The 21,607-nt window shown below is 58.3% G+C and overlaps 4 protein-coding genes across 11 annotated transcripts in view; 3 read left to right on the top strand and 1 right to left on the bottom strand.

Moving 5' to 3' along the window:
• LOC116157878 (leucine-rich repeat-containing protein 37A) overlaps positions 1–2,494 on the top strand; it is a 48,829-nt gene extending 46,335 nt beyond the window's left edge. Inside the window, exon 14 of one of the 2 annotated variants that reach the window (XM_064495088.1) lies at positions 2,462–2,494. The gene's annotated coding sequence lies outside the window, so the exon portion shown is untranslated. Of the gene's footprint in view, positions 1–909; positions 929–2,461 lie in introns of those variants that run through there. The other variant, XM_064495089.1, reaches the window with a different exon arrangement.
• LOC116157877 (uncharacterized) overlaps positions 1–21,607 on the bottom strand; it is a 696,771-nt gene that overhangs the window by 68,046 nt on the left and 607,118 nt on the right. The gene's annotated exons all lie outside the window — the stretch shown is intronic.
• Positions 1–21,607, top strand: part of LOC116157898 (leucine-rich repeat-containing protein 37A) — a 196,702-nt gene that overhangs the window by 53,362 nt on the left and 121,733 nt on the right. The gene's annotated exons all lie outside the window — the stretch shown is intronic.
• On the top strand, positions 7,641–11,339 carry LOC135323207 (leucine-rich repeat-containing protein 37A-like). The gene is made up of 3 exons (XM_064495067.1): positions 7,641–7,777; positions 8,154–8,245; positions 8,849–11,339. The coding sequence occupies exon 3, from the start codon at positions 9,238–9,240 to the stop codon at positions 10,252–10,254; it is 1,017 nt and encodes a 338-aa protein (XP_064351137.1). The 5' UTR covers positions 7,641–7,777; positions 8,154–8,245; positions 8,849–9,237; the 3' UTR covers positions 10,255–11,339.

Below are 21,607 nucleotides of genomic sequence, written 5' to 3'. Positions count from 1 at the left end.
AGGTCCAGATCAGAGCCCTGGGGACCACGGTTAAAGGGTGAGGGAAAGAACAGCCACTCAGGAAGGTCCCTGGGGAGGAGAAGCTGAGGGGTTGGGAGGGCAGTCAGGACAGGCAGGAGGAGGGATGGTCCTCAGGGGGCAGTGCAGGAGGGCCTGGAGGGGGTTCTGAAGAGTTCTGAGGAGCAGTTCCAGGGAACAGGAGCCTCCAGGCAAATGGGAGCAGGAGGAGCTGCCCAGACTTGGCTGGATTTGACTGCTGCCCCCAGAGGGGTGCTGGGACTAGAGGAAGGGCCCTGGGTTTTGCACGTGTCGTTGTGGACCTTACTTGTGGCCTCGGGCCTGTCCGTGTCCCTCCCTGGGCCTCCGTTCCCCCATCTCATCTCCTGGCTTCATGGTTTGGGCTTGGCAAGGATTTGACTGCGTGAGGTGAAGGCAGGGGACTCAGGAAGCCTTGTCCCACATCCTACTTCCAGCCCAGCAGCACAGCAGATCAAGGGACCAGCGGGCGGTGGACAGGTCACAGCCAGGGGAAGGGAAGCTGGAAGGGTGGGTGCCAGAGCCCCTGGGACTCAGTGGGAGGTCGGCCTCGCTAGCCCGCTGACATCAGGGCTGGTGAATGTGGAGGGAGTTCAGCAGGGTCCATCAGCCCTCACCTCCTCCACAGTCTGGTACCGGGCAGGAGCTGGGGAAGGTTTGGAGGAGGGGCCTTGAGGGGATGGCTGAGAGGAGCCCCTGGGGCCTGGGGCAAGCTGCAGCCTCCCCCCAGGTGGCGTGGAGCAGGCTCTTGGGTAGCACTGGTCGTCGATCACCCCCTCCCCACCTCAGCATCACCCCCTCCGCCCTCACTCCTGCTCTCCCTGCCCCTCTGCCCCTCTTCCTCCCACTCCTGGTTCATCTCTCCTCTCCTAGGCTCATCTCCAGCTACTGACTCAGCGGTCTGACTGTCAGCAGTCAGAGAAGCCAAGGGGGATGGTATGATTCTGGTACTGTCTGCCCAAAACCCACTGCAAGCCCCATCTCTGCCCTTGCCAGTCACAGATGGAGCCCTGCCCAGCCCCTCCCAGATGTCGTCATGGTACATCAGGAGAGACCAGATAACCTGCCTGAGGTGGGAGAATGTGGGTGGATCCTGGGCAGCTAGTCTGTAGAATCTATCAAACGTTAGGGTTCCCAGCCTAGAGACCCAGCCAGCCTTCCTTCTCCGGGAAGCTGGGAGAGAAGGCCAGACCCCTGCCTGCCCCGACTCCCCTCTATGCTGCCGGACCAGGCACAGGCCCAGGTTCACATCGGCTATGGGGACAGGGACCAGGCTGTTCAGTCCCGCCCAAACTTCCCCACCTGGTCATTCCTCAGGTCCTGCGAAGGAAGTGGCTGGGCTTTCCTGGCAGAGACCAGGGTCTCTGAACTCCAGGCTCCCGTGCTCAGACCTGGAGGGGCTGAGTGCTACTTGGGGCAGAAGCTGTAGCAGAAGCCTCTCTCCTAGTCTCTATCAAAGATTCCACCCAGAGAAAGAATGCAGGGAGCAGTCTGGCTCACCCTGTGCTGAGAGCTACTTACAAAACACACACACACACACACACACACACACACACACACACACAAACACACACACCCCCCATGCACGCCTTTTGGCATTTGACTTTCTCATAAAATAATTGCTGGAAGGCTCCTTGGATTAGGTAACCCAGTGTTCCTTCCTGTCCCTGTGGAGGAGGGAGAGAGGGGGTATTGGCGTTCAGCATCTGTTACGCTGATCCAACTCTTTTGGGGCAGAGCAGGCCAGTCCAGGAGGTCTGTGGCTGCAAACATCTTCGGAAGCCCAGTGTGACAGAAACAAGTCTTTCAGGCCTCTCGTTCCCCTGCCACCTGGCTGTGCCTGCCCAGCCACTAGCCCTCCTTCAAGTGGGCCAGGCCTGGGAAGGAGAAGGCTAATCAGGAAAGGCTTTTTGCACAAAAAAGGAGGAGATGCTCCCATTTTTTATTTTAAATCAATTTTACTATGTACATGAGATCAGACAGCACCTTTGCCCATCGTTCTGTCATTCCGAAGCAAAAGCTATTTTCATTCCTCCCTTTCTCGTGATGTTTGGAGGTTGGGGGTTATGGAAGGGAGGAATATCTGGGTTCCAGCATGAAAGAGGTGTTGAGAGGGAATCGAGGTGGGAGCCCTGGCCTGTAACCACAGGCCAGGGACTGAGACTTGATGGAGGGAGAGAGGTGATTAGTCCCATGGTCTCTGACCCAAGAATTTGGAGATTCGGTCCTAAGCACACCTTCTCTTCTCTGTCTGACCTCAGTCACTTGTGGATGCCCCAACAGGGGCCACTCAGTGAGCTCAGAGCCCCGTGACCACTGGCAGGAAGAACACAGGAATCTTGTTACACAGAGTGGGGCTGGGAGGGGAGAGTGCATAATTGCAGAGACAAGGAGGGACCTCACCACCTGTCTCCCTCTCCCTTAGGTGCAAGAAATTCCAGGCCAAGATGCCTCACGTAAGTATGTGCTTGTGAGGGCCGTGTCCACGGCTTAGAGCGGGCAGTCATGTGCACAGGGTGACAGTTCTGGGGGTTACTGCTGCCGCTCTCAGGTCCCCCAGAGCAGTGGGGGATCCCTACCCCCAGTAGTACCTGGGCCCTGAGAGTGAGAGCCCCGTGGGAACGCATAACCCATGTCCGCTTTCTCCTAAATCAAGTCTACTTGGGGGTCGAGGCCTTCCTCTGACGGCCGGCAGTCCCTCCCACATGTCGCACACTGCTTCTCCAGGGTCAAGGGGGTCTCCGCCTCGGCCCTCCCCCTGAGCTCCGCACCGAGGGAGACGAGAGGCTGGGCGAGCTCTTCTCCAGCGCCACTGGCGGCACTCCCCCTCGCCGCATCGCGTGGGTCACAGGGGCTGGGGTTGGGGGTGACCCCGAGCCGCCAGGCCCCGCCCCCAGGCCCCGCCCCCAAGCGGAGCCCATTCCCGGGGCTCGCCGGGCTCGCCCCGCCCTCTGCCCGCCCCTCCCACCGCCCCTCAGTTGAACCCAGGCTGGAGTCCTCCTGGGTGGTTCTGAGGCCCCTGTTAATGCCATGGCTGAAACTCCCCCGACCCCTGCTGGTCACCTGTTTCAGGTCCGGGTGATAGGCCCCCCGAAGCCGCCCAAACCATCCCAACACCAGAGCCCCTCAAGCCTCGCCCTGTGAGCCTCTCCTTGCGGAAGCCTCACCAGCCAGTCACGGCCGTCACACGAGTCTCCGAGAAGTTCTCTGGGGAGACCTCAGCCACAGCTCTCTCGCCCACGTCTGCTGCCATCCTGGGGGGCCTCAGCTCAAGCCCCAGCGCGGCCACCACATCCTGGACTCCCAGTCCCAGTGGTAGGAGCAGGAGACCATGACCTCAAAATGGGAGCGAGGGCTGGGGCTGGGGGTGGTTTGCAAGAGACTCAGAAATCCTGGGGCCGGGCCCTACCCGCTCTGCCTGTCACTGCCACACCCGTCCCCAGCTCGCCTGCTCCATCAGATGGGGCCCATCTTTCCCGGCTCCTCTCCCAGAGGTGCTGTGAAGTAGCCTCATCCTGCGGGGTATGACCATGGCTTTTACTGCAGATCAAGGCTCTGGTTAGAAGGTGGCCGCCTACCCTGCACACTTTGTGTGTAACAGACCTGGCGTGGTCCCCCTGGGGCTGTCTTGGACCTGTGATCAGGCCCCAGTGGTGTGTCCTTGGGTCGGGCTGTGTGGATTTCCAGAATGAGGGCTTGGTAACATGGTATCTACTGGATATGCAGCACAGGAGGTCCTGGGCTCTGTGCTCTCAAATGCAGTGAGGAGTACTTTAAAGGAATTCTTTTATGTCATTGCTCTATGTTCCAACATCCTTTCTCCTCAACTGTTGGCCCAGGCAGGGTCAGCTTAGCCCAGAGGTCCTGCCAGTGCCCAGAGTGATGCTGGGTGAATAGCTCAGGGTGGGGTCAAAGGATGGGAGGCAGGCAGTGGTGGCCCTCCCCAAGGCCAGGGTTTGTTATTTCTCTCCCTCCCTTTGTCCCGCAGAGAAGAACTCTTCCCTCCCACGGTCTTTGTCCAGCTCTGGCTATGGGGGGGTGACGGCCAGCAGGAACGATAACAGGTGAGTCAGGGCCCCTGTTCCCGGTGGCAGGGTCGTCACTCCCCTGGAACTGTCTGGGCTTGGCCTTGGACCCAGGCTACCCAGGCCCCTGCACGGAGCTCCCAGTGCCAACCCCAGGAGGAGGCACCTTCCTTGGCTTGGTGCCTCTGGAGAACTAAGGCAGCAGTGTCGCTGAGTGGGGTTTGAGAGGAGAAATGAGGCAGCGAAGCTTGGTAAAGAGTTTTGTTTGGAACAATACGGCGGAGGGTTGGTTTCTTTTTAGGATCCTTCAAAGCAAGTCTGTCCAAAGATTGGAGAGAGTTTCTCAGTCCCCACAGGATGGATCTTCAGCCATCCTGGCTAGGCTCCCTCTGAGCTGGGGGCTTCCTGCTTGTGGACTGAGGAGTTACCTGGAGAGGCCCTTACCCTGGGGGAGGCCTGTGAGGGGGTTCCCTGTGTTACAGGCTGCCTCCTGGCCTCTGGTTGTCCCCATGCGCTGCCCCCAGGCCCTCTGAACTGTGATCGGAGCTGGGTGTTGGGTGGGGTCTGGCTTGGCTTTTCTCTCCCCCTCTTAATAATAAAAGGAGAATTGTGACTTTCTGACAAACTGTTTTGGGGGGAAACAGAGGGGATCTTATTTAGTGGTGGCGAGGAGGGGGCCTGATCCTGGTGGGGCTGGTTCTGGGTGTTTGTCCTGCCAGGAGGCCGCCCCTGCCCACCCCAGGCATTGACACCTGCCGAGGGGCGATTATGCCCAGAGAGGGGGCCCACTGCTGGCCAGGCCGGCCTCAGACAGCAGCTCAGTTCCAAAAACCTGTGAAACCGGTTGGGGGCTGGAACAGGTTTGCTTCCTCTCTGCCTATAGCCCAGCCGCTGCCTCATTTCACATTCAGTGGGGTGGAGGCCCGGGGCCTGTGCGAGCTAGTGATGGCCAGATATGTGCTCTTGACTCAGTGGTCTCTCCTCAGCCCACCTCGGGTGACGCCACCCCAGTCGTCCCCCTCCCCGCAGCCGCCAGCCACGACTCAGGCCCATCGGCAGGGGGAGCGTCGCCGGGAGCTGGTGCGGTCACAGACGCTGCCCCGCACCTCGGGGGCACAGGCCCGGAAGGCATTGTTTGAGAAATGGGAGCAGGACACAGAAGCCAGCAAGTATGGATGCTCATAGCACCCTCCCAGATCAGTCTGGGCCCCCAAAGGAAGCCTGAGCCCACACTGGGGTCAGGCAGGCAGGCAGAGCAAAGCTGGCCCTGTCCTGTTCCCCCGAGGGCAGTTCCCCAAGATGTGACCTCTCAGGCAAGACATAGGTCAGGGCTGGCTACAGGGCCGGCTGAGGGGCAGGTGGCTCCAGTTCTGGGGGGGGAGGCTGTGATGAGGCCCCAGCCCCTCTCCCACATTCCCAGAGGGAACTCTAGGCACCCTCACACCCACATCCCTCATCCAACTGAAGAGGTTGGTTTCCAGGCATGACTGGGGAGACCAGAGGGCAGTCACTGGGATTCCCAGCAGAAGCTGGAGGTGACACAGTGAGACCCCAGTACCACTGGCTCCCTGTCACACTACACCACCCGCCCCATTAGAAACGGCCACCTTTGCATGTTTATCCAGCCCTCCTGTCAGTGAGTGGTATTGACTCCTGTTACATTTAGGGTTGGCCCAGGCCTATGAGACAATGACCCCCCCCCCCCAGTCGTGGCTCCCAAGGCTCTGACTCTGGTGAGGGGGACAGACCCAGGAAGTGTCCCACTGACCCAGACAACCTGATCTTGGCCGATAAAGAGTGTCTTTGGGGCCTAGAATAGGAAACCATGAGGGAGGGTGGCCTCGGAAAGAGCTCAGAGGAGGGGTGGGATGGAGGCAAGGAGGGTTTTCCAAGCAGAGGGCAGGGGCATGGGCCATGTGGGGTCAGGTCCTCTGCCGCAGGATCGCCAGTGTGGGAAGTACACAGGGGGCCTGGAGGCTGGAAGGGGGCTGGTCCTGCCGGACCCCATCAGTGGACGCAGTGCAGCTGGGACACGGGGCGCACGCCTGGACGTGGGCGTGGGGCTGGGAGGTTGCCTGCCGACAGAGCATCCCCCTGGGTGAGCAGAGCTGGTGAGGCACATTCCCGGAGCAGATGGCAGCTGAGAGGCAGCCCCCTGGCCCCCAGCCCCCAGCAGGCCTGCCCTCTCTCCACAGGGGGAAGGGCGAGACCCGGGCAAAGCTGAAGCGCTCACAGAGCTTCGGAGTGGCCAGCTCCAGCAGCATCAAGCAGATTCTGCTCGAGTGGTGTCGCAGCAAAACCATCGGCTACCAGGTGAGGCAGGCTGGCCCGGCTGTTGGGCCCCTCCAGAGGCCGCAGTGGACATCACCCACCTACCCTGCTCTTGTTCCCTGAGCCAGTATGGATGCTAAAATTTTCAGAAAGCTGATTATAACAACAGAGCCATTCCTCTTTGGCCAATCTTGGAATCAATTCCATTTAAAAACCATTATGTGCTTAACGCTGGGAGTAAGATGAAGTGCCTTCTCCATGGAGTTTAGTGGCCAGAGGGTGTGCCAGACAATTAAAAATGACTAAAATCAGAGAGATGATTATAAGGGCTGTGAAGGAAGTAAAGTGGGTGCTATCTGCAGTATTTCAAGAAAATTATTTAACATGCTGACTTTATTTTTTGAGAGGGAAGAGGTAATCACATTTTTTTAATTTATTTACATATATACTATATCTTAAAAATATATTTTTATTGAAGTATAGTCAGTTTACACTGTTGTGTCAATTTCTGGTGTACAGCACAATACACAGTCATATAGGAACATACATAGATTTGTTTTCTTATTTTTTAACCATAAGTTACTAGAAGATACTGAATATCGTTCCCTGTGCTATACAGTATAAACTTGTTTGTCTATTTTATTTATAGCGTTAGTATCTGCAAGTCTCCAATGCCCAGTTTATCCCTTCCCACCCCTTTCCCCACTATTTTTAATGGAGGTACTGGGATTGAATCCAGGACCTTGTGCGTGCTAGGTACACACTAACCACAGAGTTATACCTCCCCCCAACATGCTGACTTTAACATTCTAGGTGTCTTCTCTGTGTGTGCACACAGGGTAGACCTCTGAAAAGGGGCATTGTAATTGCTTCTAGACTAATGGCTGTGCTGAGACAAGGTGAGATGGGCAAATTTTCCCATGCCGAGGTAAAGAGCTGTTCACTTGGTTTCCAACAGTTTTTCTCAGAGTGAATTGCTCACCTACTCCAAAACCCTTCCTACAGAAATTTTAGAGTCATCACTGATTCAGTGGTAACCCCTAATAATAGAGTGGTGAATTTTATAATCAGACATGGATGCTGAGAGTTCAGAGGACATGGCAACATTTTAAAATATCTAACTGTAAGGTGTATTCCCCTCCCGCCGCCCTGACTGGTGCTCATTTTGTAGGTCAGCTACTTTTCTTGGAAGCAGTGTGGCCAAGGGGAGGAAGAATGTCTCTCAGATGTCAGCTTTGAGGAGGAGGAGTTCAGATGCCCAGAACTGGGCTAGCACTTCTGAATCTTCCTGAAGGCCGGGCCCTGTGACTTCCTTGGGAAGCTCTGCACCACCTCACCCCCACCCCTGCGCTGCTGGAGCCTGGGGCCACTCTGGTCTGCAGCCCAAATCCTGCCTCGTTGTGCTGGGGGGCCAGGCTGGGGTTGGAGAGAGGGCCTGGCAGGACGTAAGTGTCACCTTTGCTGGGAGAAGAATGGCTTGGACCCTGGGAAAAAGCCTGACTGTGGTTGCATCTTCACTCTGACCTAATAAATGAGGTGCCACTACAGGGTGGGACATGAGGCAGGGGAGGGGCGCACGTGTAGCCAAGCTGCCATTTCGCTTCGGTGTCTGTTCAGTGTGCCTGGCCAGTTTCCTACTAGCCTGTGTCACTGTGCCCGAATCGTCTTTGTGTTATGTTTCCCCAGTATTTTTGGCTGCTGCAGCTCTTTGCTTGGCAACCACTCTGGCTGCTGGTCCAGGGATGGCCCCTGAGGTGGTCCCTGGGCTCTGTCCAGCAGACCCCCAACTCACAATCAGGGGAGTTTAATTCTTTCACACAGGAGTCAGCTGAGACTACTTCTGTACACGGATGTGGAGTCAAATGGAGAGCTGCCTGCAGGGCCATACGAAGATGTTGCTGTTCCACGTCAAGGTGAGAATGACAGGATAACCCAGCATCAAAAGCTCCCAGAGGAGGTTCCAGTGCTAGGCTGGGATCAGAATCAGGCCCCAGCTCTGTCTCGACCTAAAGGTAATAAGATCAAAGCTGTAGATATAGATCTACCTTTGGATCTTCTGGGAAGCCCAGATCAGCCTCCAGAGCCCCCTGAGGAGGCTGAAATGTCCTCATCCCTGCAGGAGGCCCAGGCTCAGCGTCCAGAGCCCACTCAGGAGGTTGAGTCTCCACCCCAGCAAGAGGGTCCTGCTCAAAATCCACAGACCCCTGGGAAGGTTGAATCTTTTCCGCCCCAGGCAGAGGCCCAGGCTCAGCGTCCAGAGGCCACTGAAGAGACAGAACCAGCTCCACTTCAGCAGGGGGCTCTGTCTCAGCCTTCAGAGGGCCCTGAGGAAGTAGGTGCTGCAGTCCCTTGGGGGGAGGGAGGGCTTCAGGAGCTTTTAGCTGAACAATTAAGGCCTCATGGTCCCAATGAGAATGAAGCTCAGCAGTCAGACCTGCACAGTGTCAGTGTTAACCCTGTGGATCTGGCACTTACTATAAATCCAGAGGTCACTAATGTGGTTGAAACTTCTCCAGTTCTGCAGGAGGCCCCCTATCAGCCTCCAGAGAGCCCTGAGGAGGTGGAACCTTCTCCAGTCCAGGAGGAAGCTGCGTCTCAGCCTCCAGAGAGCCCCGAGGAGGTGCAACCTTCACTTGAGCAGGAGGCCCAGGCTCAGCCTGCAGAGCATCCTGAGGAGGCGGAACCTCCTCCATTCCCTCAGGAGGCCCAGGCTCAGCCTGCAGAGCGCCCTGAGTATGACTCTGCCCCACTCCAGCAAGAGGCCCCAGCGCAAGTTCCGGGGTCCCCTGGTGAGAATGTACCTCAGTTTCCAGCGAGTGAAGAGGCAGCAGCTCGACCTGGAAGTAACTATCCAGCTCACTCCAAGCTGTCCAGTGTTACACTTAAACCTGTGGATTTGGAACTTATGGTCACTCCAGAGCCTGCTAAGGAAGGCGAGTTTACCGCAGCCCAGCAGGAGCCCCGGCCTCAGCCTCCTGAATATTCTGTGGAGGCAGAACCTTCTCCAACCCCGCAGGATGCCACAGGTCAGCCTCCAGAGCCTCCTGAGGAAGCTGAGCCTTCTCCAGGTGAACAGGGACGACCGGCTCAGCCTTATGAGCCTAATGGGGAAGTTGTACCCTTCTCAACCCAGCAGGAGAGCCCAGCTCAGCCCACAGAGCATCCTGAGGTGGTGAACCCAGCCACCCAGCAGGAGAGCCCAGCTCAGTCTCCAGCAGAGATAGAGCCTTCCGCAACCCAGCAGGAAAGCACAGCTCAGCGTCCACAGTCTCCCGCTGAGGCCGAACCCTCTCCAGCTCATTCTCAAGATCATGTGACAACAGCTTCTCCTCCAGGCCAGGATCAAGCTCAGTCTCTGCAGTGGCCCAGTGTCACTGTTAAACCTGTGGACCTTGCACTCACCATAACTTCAGGGCCCACAAGTGAAGCTGGACCTTCTCCGCCCCAACAGGAGGCCTCATCTCAGTCTGCAGGGTCCCCTGAGCAGTTGGAACCGTTACTGGTCGAGCAGGAGGTTCCGGAACAGCCTCCAGCCCCCTCAGGAAATGGTGAACCTTCTCCAGTCCAGCTTGAGCCCCCAACTCAGCCTCCAGAGACCTCTACAGCTGCCACAGCTCAACATCCAGTACATAATGAGGTGACGTTCTCACCTGCAGGGCCAGGTGAAGCTCAGCATCCAGTGATGCCTAGTACCATAGGCAAACCCCTGGATCTCACAGTTGTCATCACTCCAGAGCCTGCTAAGGAGGCTGAAAGTTCCCCAGAGCAGCAGGAGGGCTCTGCTCATTTTCCCGTTTCCCCCGAGCAGGCTGAAATTTCTCCAGTCCAGTCTAAGCCTCTTTCTCCGTCTCCGGAGCACCCTGGGAAGGTTGAATCTCCCAGGACAACAAGAGGCCACAGCTCAGACTACAGGTCCCCCTGAGGGGGTGGGGCTTTCTTCGGTCCAGGAGGAAGCCCCGTCTCAACCTCCAGAGCCACCTAAGGAGGTTGAGATGACAGTTGGAAGACCAGGACAGAATCACGCTCAGCATTCCAGCTCGCCCAGTGTCACTCATAAAGCTTTGGACCTGGGGCTGACCGAGGCCTGGCTCAGACGCAGCAGCCTGAGGGCACCAGGGAGGCCCGGCTGCAGCAGGGGCGGTGGGGTCTGTCCTCTCCCACCCTCATCTCAGCATCAGGAAAATCTGTTCACTGTAGACTGGAGGGACTAGGGGCTGGAGACGGGGGAGAGCCATGAAAACAGCTCCTTCCTTAAAAGAAAGGGTGGACAAATCACTCCATCGTTACTCTTCGTGTCTAGGGAGACAGAGAGATGGAAAGAGAGACCAGGGTAAGGACTGAGACAAGAATGAAAAATACAGAGAAGCACAGAAGTACAGAGAGTCTAGACAGAAAGGTGCCAAGACAGAAATAGATACAGACACTGGGAGACAGAGAAACACACACCTGGAGGGTGTCTGGATGGAAGGTGCTGGGAGACGGGGTGGGGCTGAGTCAGAACTGATGTGGGGGGATGGTCGTGCAGGAAGCCGAGCCGCTGAGGCCCTGAGGGTTTGGGGTCCTTGGGGAGTCTGGGACAGAAGGGCCTAGAGCCACGGGTTCCCCACCTACCAGTATGGCCTATCCAAGGACGGGGCTGGGGCTGAAGTAGGTGTGCGGAAGTGTATCCAGTCCCCTCCCAAGGCTGCTGGCCTGGGGTCCCTGGAGCTGGGGACAGGTGCCTGCCTTTCCGCGTCCTCCTCCCGAACTGTGCCAGCTGGCCCCGTCCCCCCACCCCAGGCCAGTGTCAGGTTCCAGGCTGTTCCCCGGGGGAACTTTGATCTGGAAAGAATGAGAGTGACCGAGCTGGCGGCTGCCCAGGGCCGAGCCGTGCCACTGAGACCTGGCCTGGGCTGCCCCTGCCACCTTCCCACCTGTGGGGGCACCAGGCAGTCACTCCAGGGCTCAGGAGACACAGGTGGGGTCTCTTCTGCTTTCCTGCCCCCCTGTTCTCTCCACTTCCATTCACTGTTCAGTCACTATTTCCTGCACTGCTCCATTCGGCGCCCCTCCCTTCACTCATTCAAATGGCTGATGGAGCTGGGGGCTGGGCCAGGGGTCAGAGGGATGAGAGAGGCAGGGCCTTGCCCTCTCAGGAGCCCCAGAGATCACTACTCAAGACAGACAGCAGCTCCACACTGGAGGAGGGAGCCAGGGCAGGAGAGGAGGGATATATTTCAACGGGCATGGTGGGCGGGGAGGGGAGGGGAGGAGTGCTAACAAGCCTCATCAGGGACGGCTTCCTGGAGGAGGTGGCATTTAAACTGGGCTCTGAAGACCTAAAGAAGGGAGTCTGCCAGACAGGATGGCAAGTGGAAGGGATGCTTCAGGCAGTGGGACCAGGGCAGCCACAAAGGCAGAAGTGTGGGAGTTTGTGCATTTTGCCAGAAGGGCCTTGAAATGCACCTTAAGGCATTCGACCCACTGTTGGTGGAGGGGAGTCATGGGTCAGAGGGATAGTTTTGTTAGAGAAAGGAGACTCGGGGGGCTTGCAGGGGAGGTGGCAGCCTGGTGGTGTGGGTGCTGGTCTCCTCCAGGCTTCCCCAAGGAGGTGCTAGCGCCCGCAGAGACCTCCCGTACCGCTCCAGCCCCAAGGGGGACTCCAGAATGATTCTGAGGAAGCCCAGCTTGTGTGTGGGCTGCAAAAGGCTTTGGAGGGCCCTGGCCCAGGCCAGAGCCCAGCCCCCTGCCTCTGCCCAGCCACCCCACCCCCACTGCTTACTTGGAGTGACACAGCCTTTTGCTGGGCTGAAAGCAGACACTGCCTGGCCTGCGGGGCCCCTGGGGAAGGCCCAGGGAGCCACAGCCCTGGAGCTCTGCCTCCCCCAGTCCCTATAAATAGCCCAGGGAGGGGGAGGGGAGGCGGGCCAGGCAGGGCTGGAGGGGGCAGGCCTCGGGTGGGAAGTTGTGGAGCAGCGGGGGAGAAGGGAGGATGAGTCCAGAATTTAGGCCCAGTTCTGCCGCTGATGATGACTGCTCGCCCCTGGGGGTCTCGGGGTCCTCTGGGCCGGGGCAGCCAGGCTGGCGGAGCGGATTGCACGAGCACGTAGACGCAGGGAGTGTCGTTCTAAGAGGACAGGAGGGGCCAGTGCTCCTTCCTGTGTGGCTTTTCAGAGGCACAAGGGTCAGGATATTAGCTGTGAGGGCCCCAGGCCGGGGCTGTCCTGCCCCAGAGACCACAGTGGCCCAGGACAGGCTGTGGTGGGGTGCTGTTCCCAAGGTGGGGGCAGGGCGCTGGGGTGAGTCAGCGGAGACCTTTCCAGGCCATGGGGCCAGGGCTTAGGAGCTGGGACCTGAGTGGGGAGGGGATCCTAGAAATGGAAACTGTGAGCCCCATGGCCTTATCTGGGCTGGAAGCAGCTGTCTCCACTCCACACCCTCCGCAGCCCCTGCCTTTGCTGGGAGGAGGCAGGCCCCTCCACACGGGGATGTGTGCTGTTTGTTCTCTGGGCGGCCTGAGCCTCAGCAGAGGCCCGTGGGAAATTCCTCCTCCACTAGGACCACGAGGGCCCAACGTTGGTCGGGGGTTGAGAAGGTCTGCTGTCTCTTACCCTCTCTCCGGATCAGGGCCACCCTTAAAACCTTGTATGCAAGTCTCCGCAGAGCGCCCAGGATCCCTACCTTCTAGAGACAGACTTCTAGGTCTGGTTAAAGAGGCAGCCAGAGATGGGGCACCTGACTTGTGCAGTCAGACTCACACGGTGATACACAAACGCTTGATATATGGAAGCATATGGAGACGCTCAACATACACATACAGGCATGCGTGCGTTCTACGCTGACACATGTGCAGCAGGCATGCATTTGCGTGTGTCTAGAACACGTTCAGCACTTATGAGCAAATGCATAAAAGTCCCTCCTATAAACACAGGTGCTTGGAAATGTACCCACACCCCACACGCCACATACACGTGCAGGTCCTGTAGACTCTGCAATGCCCACATCTTCCCTCCGCACTGACACACCCACACTGGGACACGCGAGCATGATACGTGCACAGACACGTCCTCAGATACGTGGGAGAAAGATGAAAATGTGTGTCCAGCTGAGTGTCCCTGGGATGGAGTTTAAAGGAGGGTTTGGTAGAGGGGAATTGGAGTGACCCAGGGGGCAGGGGTCTCTTCCGTCCCCCCACGCAGGGGCCTCAGGGTTCCAGGATTCAGGAGAGTTCAGGCAGGCAGAGCTCTGGGGCAGAGGGCAGAGCCCCATGTGTCCCTCTCCTAGTCCTGGCCGGAGATGAGGCCTGGGGCCTCCACGACTGGCCCCCCGGGCTCCTGCGCAGCCTCCACCACACTCCCACCTCCCTGCTTAGCATTCCCCTTGGCTCCCGAACCCAGCAACCTGGCAGGAAAAGATAAACGTAAGCCTTGCATCCACACCCATATGGATCTCATAACAAGGCAACAGTTTCCAGGGCAGAGGCTGGATTTCAGATTGGAGAGGAGGGGTGGGAGATCCTTTGTTTGCCGAGGGGTCCGGCCCTGGAGTGCATTGCTCCACTGGGTCCTTGTTAGTCTACTCCCTTTGGGTGCCTGCAGCTGGGAACCCTGGGGAGTGGGGAATGACTGGCTTCACACACCTTCCCAATTATGAGAACTCCCAGGCCCATCAGCCACCCAGCAAGCTGAGGGCTGCAGGCAGGCAGGGCCCATCAGGGCCTGGCAGATAATGGGTCTGGCCTGGCCCCTGACCTTCCAACCTGAGCCCATCCTGGCAGAGGGGCTTGGAGGGGTGAAGTGACCAGTGAGGTTGGCAGCTGCCTTTGACTCAGTGCAAAGGCTGTGACCTTCGAGACAGGGTTGTGCAGTACCTGTGAGCCCCCTGTGGCTCATCGTGGCCGCTAACGCACCCTCTCCGTCACCCATCTCAGTCCATCTTGGAGGTTCGACTGGCTCCCAAGTGAGTCCCCTTTTTCGAGGTATCCCATCACCCCATGTTCACAGAGCACTTTCTAAAGCCAGTTGTCTCTCCAGGTGTGGGGGTGGATGAACAGCTGAGACAGACAGCCCCAGCTCTCTGAGGATGGGGTCCAACACATGCACGCAAGTGTGTATATGCACCTCACCCACGCCCGGGGACTCGGGTGCAGAAGGTGGAGGAGTGGGCCTGACAAGTGGGCCCAGGAATGCAGTGGCCTGCACCATCCCACTTCTTATGGCCTTTCCCCGCCCTGTAAGCCTTGTGTGCCTTCTCGGGACCTGAGGAGTCTGGGGAGGGGGTGGGACCTTCAGGCCTGAGGGCTGGAGGCTGGTGGGTATATGGAGAGGGGCTGGGCTGGCGATGGAGAAGCGGCAGTCATCGGTACGGAGGTGGGGGTGGGTGACACCACCCAGAAAGAGTCTGCGGGTGAAAGGGGTCAGGCCCAGATCAGAGCCCTGGGGACCACGGTTAAAGGGTGAGGGAAAGAACAGCCACTCAGGAAGGTCCCTGGGGAGGAGAAGCTGAGGGGGTGGGAGGGCAGTCAGGACTGGCAGGAGGAGGGATGGTCCTCAGGGGGCAGTGCCGGAGGGCCTGGAGGGGGTTCTGAAGAGTTCTGAGGAGCAGTTCCAGGGAACAGGAGCCTCCAGGCAAATGGGAGCAGGAGGAGATGCCCAGACTTGGCTGGATTTGACTGCTGCCCCCATAGTGGTGCTGGGACTAGAGGCAGGGCCCTGGGTTTTGCACCTGTCGTTGAGAACCTTACTTGTGGCCTCGGGCCTGTCCGTGTCCCTCCCTGGGCCTCCGTTTACCCATCTCATCTCCTGGCTTCATGGTTTGGGCTTGGCAAGGATTTGACTGCGTGAGGTGATGGCAGGGGACTCAGGAAGCCTTGTCCCACATCCTACTTCCAGCCCAGCAGCACAGCAGATCAAGGGACCAGCAGGCAGTGGACAGGTCACAGCCAGGGGAAGGGAAGCTGGAAGGGTGGGTGTCAGAGCCCCTGGGACTCAGTGGGAGGTCGGCCTCGCTAGCCCGCTGACATCAGGGCTGGTGAATGTGGAGGGAGTTCAGCAGGGTCCATCAGCCCTCACCTCCTCCACAGTCTGGTACCCGGCAGGAGCTGGGGGAGGGTTGGAGGAGGGGCCTTGAGGGGATGGCTGAGAGGAAGCCCTGGGGCCTGGGGCAAGCTGCAGCCACCCCCCAGGTGGCGTGGAGCAGGCTCTTGGGTAGCACTGGCCGTCGATCACCCCCTCCCCACTTCAGCATCACCCCCTCCGCCCTCACTCCTGCTCTCCCTGCCCCTCTGCCCCTCTTCCTCCCACTCCTGGTTCATCTCTCCTCTCCTAGGCTCATCTCCAGCTACTGACTCAGTGGTCTGACTGTCAGCAGTCAGAGAAGCCAAGGGGGATGGTATGATTCTGGTACTGTCTGCCCAAAACCCACTGCAAGCCCCATCTCTGCCCTTGCCAGTCACAGATGGAGCCCTGCCCAGCCCCTCCCAGATGTCGTCATGGTACATCAGGAGAGACCAGATAACCTGCCTGAGGTGGGAGAATGTGGGTGGATCCTGGGCAGCTAGTCTGTAGAATCTATCAACCGTTAGGGTTCCCAGCCTAGAGACCCAGCCAGCCTTCCTTCTCCGGGAAGCTGGGAGAGAAGGCCAGACCCCTGCCTGCCCCGACTCCCCTCTTTGCTGCCGGACCAGGCACAGGCCCAGGTTCACATCGGCTATGGGGACAGGGACCAGGCTGTTGAGTCCCTCCCAAACTTCCCCACCTGGTCATTCCTCAGGTCCTGCGAAGGAAGTGGCTGGGCTTTCGTGGCAGAGACCAGGGTCTCTGAACTCCAGGCTCCCGTGCTCAGACCTGGAGGGGCTGAGTGGTTCTTGGGGCAGAAGCTGTAGCAGAAGCCTCTCTCCTAGTCTCTATCAAAGATTCCACCCAGAGAAAGAATGCAGGGAGCAGTCTGGCTCACCCTGTGCTGAGAGCTACTTACAAAACACACACACACACACACACACACACACACACACACACCCCATGCACGCCTTTTGGCATTTGACTTTCTCATAAAATAATTGCTGGAAGGCTCCTTGGATTAGGTAACCCAGTGTTCCTTCCTGTCCCTGTGGAGGAGGGAGAGAGGGGGGATTGGCGTTCAGCATCTGTTACGCTGATCCAGCTCCTTTGGGGCAGAGCAGGCCAGTCCAGGAGGTCTGTGGCTGCAAACATCTTTGGAAGCCCAGTGTGACAGAAACAAGTCTTTCATGCCTCTCGTTCCCCTGCCACCTGGCTGTGCCTGCCCAGCCACTAGCCCTCCTTCAAGTGGGCCAGGCCTGGGAAGGAGAAGGCTAATCAGGAAAGGCTTTTTGCACAAAAAAGGAGGAGATGCTCCCATTTTTTATTTTAAATCAATTTTACTATGTACATGAGATCAGACAGCACCTTTGCCCATCGTTCTGTCATTCCGAAGCAAAAGCTATTTTCATTCCTCCCTTTCTCGTGATGTTTGGAGTTTGGGGGTTATGGAAGGGAGGAATATCTGGGTTCCAGCATGAAAGGGGTGTTGAGAGGGAATCGAGGTGGGAGCCCTGGCCTGTAACCACAGGCCAGGGACTGAGACTTGATGGAGGGAGAGAGGTGATTAGTCCCATGGTCTCTGACCCAAGAATTTGGAGATTCGGTCCTAAGCACACCTTCTCTTCTCTGTCTGACCTCAGTCACTTGTGGATGCCCCAACAGGGGCCACTCAGTGAGCTCAAAGCCCCGTGACCACTGGCAGGAAGGACACAGGAATCTTGTTACACAGAGTGGGGCTGGGAGGGGAGAGTGCATAATTGCAGAGACAAGGAGGGACCTCACCACCTGTCTCCCTCTCCCTTAGGTGCAAGAAATTCCAGGCCAAGATGCCTCACGTAAGTATGTGCTTGTGAGGGCCGTGTCCACGGCTTAGAGCGGGCAGTCATGTGCACAGGGTGACAGTTCTGGGGGTTACTGCTGCCGCTCTCAGGTCCCCCAGAGCAGTGGGGGATCCCTACCCCCAGTAGTACCTGGGCCCTGAGAGTGAGAGCCCCGTGGGAACGCATAACCCACGTCTGCTTTCTCCTAAATCAAGTCTACTTGGGGGTCGAGGCCTTCCTCTGACGGCCGGCAGTCCCTCCCACATGTCGCACACTGCTTCTCCAGGGTCAAGGGGGTCTCCGCCTCGGCCCTCCCCCTGAGCTCCGCACCGAGGGAGACGAGAGGCTGGGCGAGCTCTTCTCCAGCGCCACTGGCGGCACTCCCCCTCGCCGCATCGCGTGGGTCACAGGGGCTGGGGTTGGGGGTGACCCCGAGCCGCCAGGCCCCGCCCCCAGGCCCCGCCCCCAAGCGGAGCCCATTCCCGGGGCTCGCCGGGCTCGCCCCGCCCTCTGCCCGCCCCTCCCACCGCCCCTCAGTTGAACCCAGGCTGGAGTCCTCCTGGGTGGTTCTGAGGCCCCTGTTAATGCCATGGCTGAAACCCCCCCGACCCCTGCTGGTCACCTGTTTCAGGTCCGGGTGATGGGCCCCCCGAAGCCGCCCAAACCATCCAAACACCAGAGCCCCTCAAGCCTCGCCCTGTGAGCCTCTCCTTGCGGCAGCCTCACCAGCCAGTCACGGCAGTCACACGAGTCTCCGAGAAGTTCTCTGGGGAGACCTCAGCCACAGCTCTCTCGCCCACGTCTGCTGCCATCCTGGGGGGCCTCAGCTCAAGCCCCAGCGCGGCCACCACATCCTGGACTCCCAGTCCCAGTGGTAGGAGCAGGAGACCATGACCTCAAAATGGGAGGGAGGGCAGGGGCTGGGGGTGGTTTGCAAGAGACTCAGAAATCCTGGGGCCGGGCCCTACCCGCTCTGCCTGTCACTGCCACCCCCGTCCCCAGCTCGCCTGCTCCATCAGATGGGGCCCATCTTTCCCGGCTCCTCTCCCAGAGGTGCTGTGAAGTAGCCTCATCCTGCGGGGTATGACCATGGCTTTTACTGCAGATCAAGGCTGTGGTTAGAAGGTGGCCGCCTACCCTGCACACTTTGTGTGTAACAGACCTGGCGTGGTCCCCCTGGGGCTGTCTTGGACCTGTGATCAGGCCCCAGTGGTGTGTCCTTGGGTCGGGCTGTGTGGATTTCCAGAATGAGGGCTTGGTAACATGGTGTCTACTGGATATGCAGCACAGGAGGCCCTGGGCTCTGTGCTCTCAAATGCAGTGAGGAGTACTTTAAAGGACTTCTTTTATGTCATTGCTCTATGTTCCAACATCCTTTCTCCTCAACTGTTGGCCCAGGCAGGGTCAGCTTAGCCCAGAGGTCCTGCCAGTGCCCAGAGTGATGCTGGGTGAATAGCTCAGGGTGGGGTCAAAGGATGGGAGGCAGGCAGTGGTGGCCCTCCCCAAGGCCAGGGTTTGTTATTTCTCTCCCTCCCTTTGTCCCGCAGAGAAGAACTCTTCCCTCCCACGGTCTTTGTCCAGCTCTGGCTATGGGGGGGTGACGGCCAGCAGGAACGATAACAGGTGAGTCAGGGCCCCTGTTCCCGGTGGCAGGGTCGTCACTCCCCTGGAACTGTCTGGGCTTGGCCTTGGACCCAGGCTACCCAGGCCCCTGCACGGAGCTCCCAGTGCCAACCCCAGGAGGAGGCACCTTCCTTGGCTTGGTGCCTCTGGAGAACTAAGGCAGCAGTGTCGCTGAGTGGGGTTTGAGAGGAGAAATGAGGCAGCGAAGCTTGGTAGAGAGTTTTGTTTGGAACAATACGGCGGAGGGCTGGTTTCTTTTTAGGATCCTTCAAAGCAAGTCTGTCCAAAGATTGGAGAGAGTTTCTCAGTCCCCACAGGATGGATCTTCAGCCATCCAGGCTAGGCTCCCTCTGAGCTGGGGGCTTCCTGCTTGTGGACTGAGGAGTTACCTGGAGAGGCCCTTACCCTGGGGGAGGCCTGTGAGGGGGTTCCCTGTGTTACAGGCTGCCTCCTGGCCTCTGGTTGTCCCCATGCGCTGCCCCCAGGCCCTCTGAACTGTGATCCGAGCTCGGTGTTGGGTGGGGTCTGACTTGGCTTTTCTCTCCCCCTCTTAATAATAAAAGGAGAATTGTGACTTTCTGACAAACTGTTTTGGGGGGAAACAGAGGGGATCTTATTTAGTGGTGGCGAGGAGGGGGCCTGATCCTGGTGGGGCTGGTTCTGGGTGTTTGTCCTGCCAGGAGGCCGCCCCCGCCCACCCCAGGCATTGACACCTGCCGAGGGGCGATTATGCCCAGAGAGGGGGCCCACTGCTGGCCAGGCCGGCCTCAGACAGCAGCTCAGTTCCAAAAACCTGTGAAACCGGTTGGGGGCTGGAACAGGGTTGCTTCCTCTCTGCCTATAGCCCAGCCGCTGCCTCATTTCACATTCAGTGGGGTGGAGGCCCGGGGCCTGTGCGAGCTAGTGATGGCCAGATATGTGCTCTTGACTCAGTTGTCTCTCCTCAGCCCACCTCGGGTGACGCCACCCCAGTCGTCCCCCTCCCCGCAGCCGCCAGCCACGACTCAGGCCCATCGGCAGGGGGAGCGTCGCCGGGAGCTGGTGCGGTCACAGACGCTGCCCCGCACCTCGGGGGCACAGGCCCGGAAGGCATTGTTTGAGAAATGGGAGCAGGACACAGAAGCCAGCAAGTATGGATGCTCATAGCACACTCCCAGATCAGTCTGGGCCCCCAAAGGAAGCCTGAGCCCACACTGGGGTCAGGCAGGCAGGCAGAGCAAAGCTGGCCCTGTCCTGTTCCCCCGAGGGCAGTTCCCCAAGATGTGACCTCTCAGGCAAGACATAGGTCAGGGCTGGCTACAGGGCCGGCTGAGGGGCAGGTGGCTCCAGTTCTGGGGAGGGAGGCTGTGATGAGGCCCCAGCCCCTCTGCCACATTCCCAGAGGGAACTCTAGGCACCCTCACACCCACATCCCTCATCCAACTGAAGAGGTTGGTTTCCAGGCATGACTGGGGAGACCAGAGGGCAGTCACTGGGATTCCCAGCAGAAGCTGGAGGTGACACAGTGAGACCCCAGTACCACTGGCTCCCTGTCACACTACACCACCCGCCCCATTAGAAACGGCCACCTTTGCATGTTTATCCAGCCCTCCTGTCAGTGAGTGGTATTGACTCCTGTTACATTTAGGGTTGGCCCAGGCCTATGAGACAATGACCCCCCCCCCCAGTCGTGGCTCCCAAGGCTCTGACTCTGGTGAGGGGGACAGACACAGGAACTGTCCCACTGACCCAGACAACCTGATCTTGGCCGATAAAGAGTGTCTTTGGGGCCTAGAATAGGAAACCATGAGGGAGGGTGGCCTCGGAAAGAGCTCAGAGGAGGGGTGGGATGGAGGCAAGGAGGGTTTTCCAAGCAGAGGGCAGGGGCATGGGCCATGTGGGGTCAGGTCCTCTGCCGCAGGATCGCCAGTGTGGGAAGTACACAGGGGGCCTGGAGGCTGGAAGGGGGCTGGTCCTGCCGGACCCCATCAGTGGACGCAGTGCAGCTGGGACACGGGGCGCACGCCTGGACGTGGGCGTGGGGCTGGGAGGTTGCCTGCCGACAGAGCATCCCCCTGGGTGAGCAGAGCTGGTGAGGCACATTCCCGGAGCAGATGGCAGCTGAGAGGCAGCCCCCTGGCCCCCAGCCCCCAGCAGGCCTGCCCTCTCTCCACAGGGGGAAGGGCGAGACCCGGGCAAAGCTGAAGCGCTCACAGAGCTTCGGAGTGGCCAGCTCCAGCAGCATCAAGCAGATTCTGCTCGAGTGGTGTCGCAGCAAAACCATCGGCTACCAGGTGAGGCAGGCTGGCCCGGCTGTTGGGCCCCTCCAGAGGCCGCAGTGGACATCACCCACCTACCCTGCTCTTGTTCCCTGAGCCAGTATGGATGCTAAAATTTTCAGAAAGCTGATTATAACAACAGAGCCATTCCTCTTTGGCCAATCTTGGAATCAATTCCATTTAAAAACCATTATGTGCTTAACGCTGGGAGTAAGATGAAGTGCCTTCTCCATGGAGTTTAGTGGCCAGAGGGTGTGCCAGACAATTAAAAATGACTAAAATCAGAGAGATGATTATAAGGGCTGTGAAGGAAGTAAAGTGGGTGCTATCTGCAGTATTTCAAGAAAATTATTTAACATGCTGACTTTATTTTTTGAGAGGGAAGAGGTAATCACATTTTTTTTTTATTTATTTACATATATACTATATCTTAAAAATATATTTTTATTGAAGTATAGTCAGTTTACACTGTTGTGTCAATTTCTGGTGTACAGCACAATACACAGTCATATAGGAACATACATAGATTTGTTTTC

Source organism: Camelus dromedarius, chromosome 16 (assembly GCF_036321535.1).
Source record: "Camelus dromedarius isolate mCamDro1 chromosome 16, mCamDro1.pat, whole genome shotgun sequence".
Classification (NCBI taxonomy): domain Eukaryota; kingdom Metazoa; phylum Chordata; class Mammalia; order Artiodactyla; family Camelidae; genus Camelus; species Camelus dromedarius.
The sequence above is the reverse complement of the archived record's forward strand: the minus strand, read 5'-3'. Positions and strand labels throughout refer to the sequence as shown.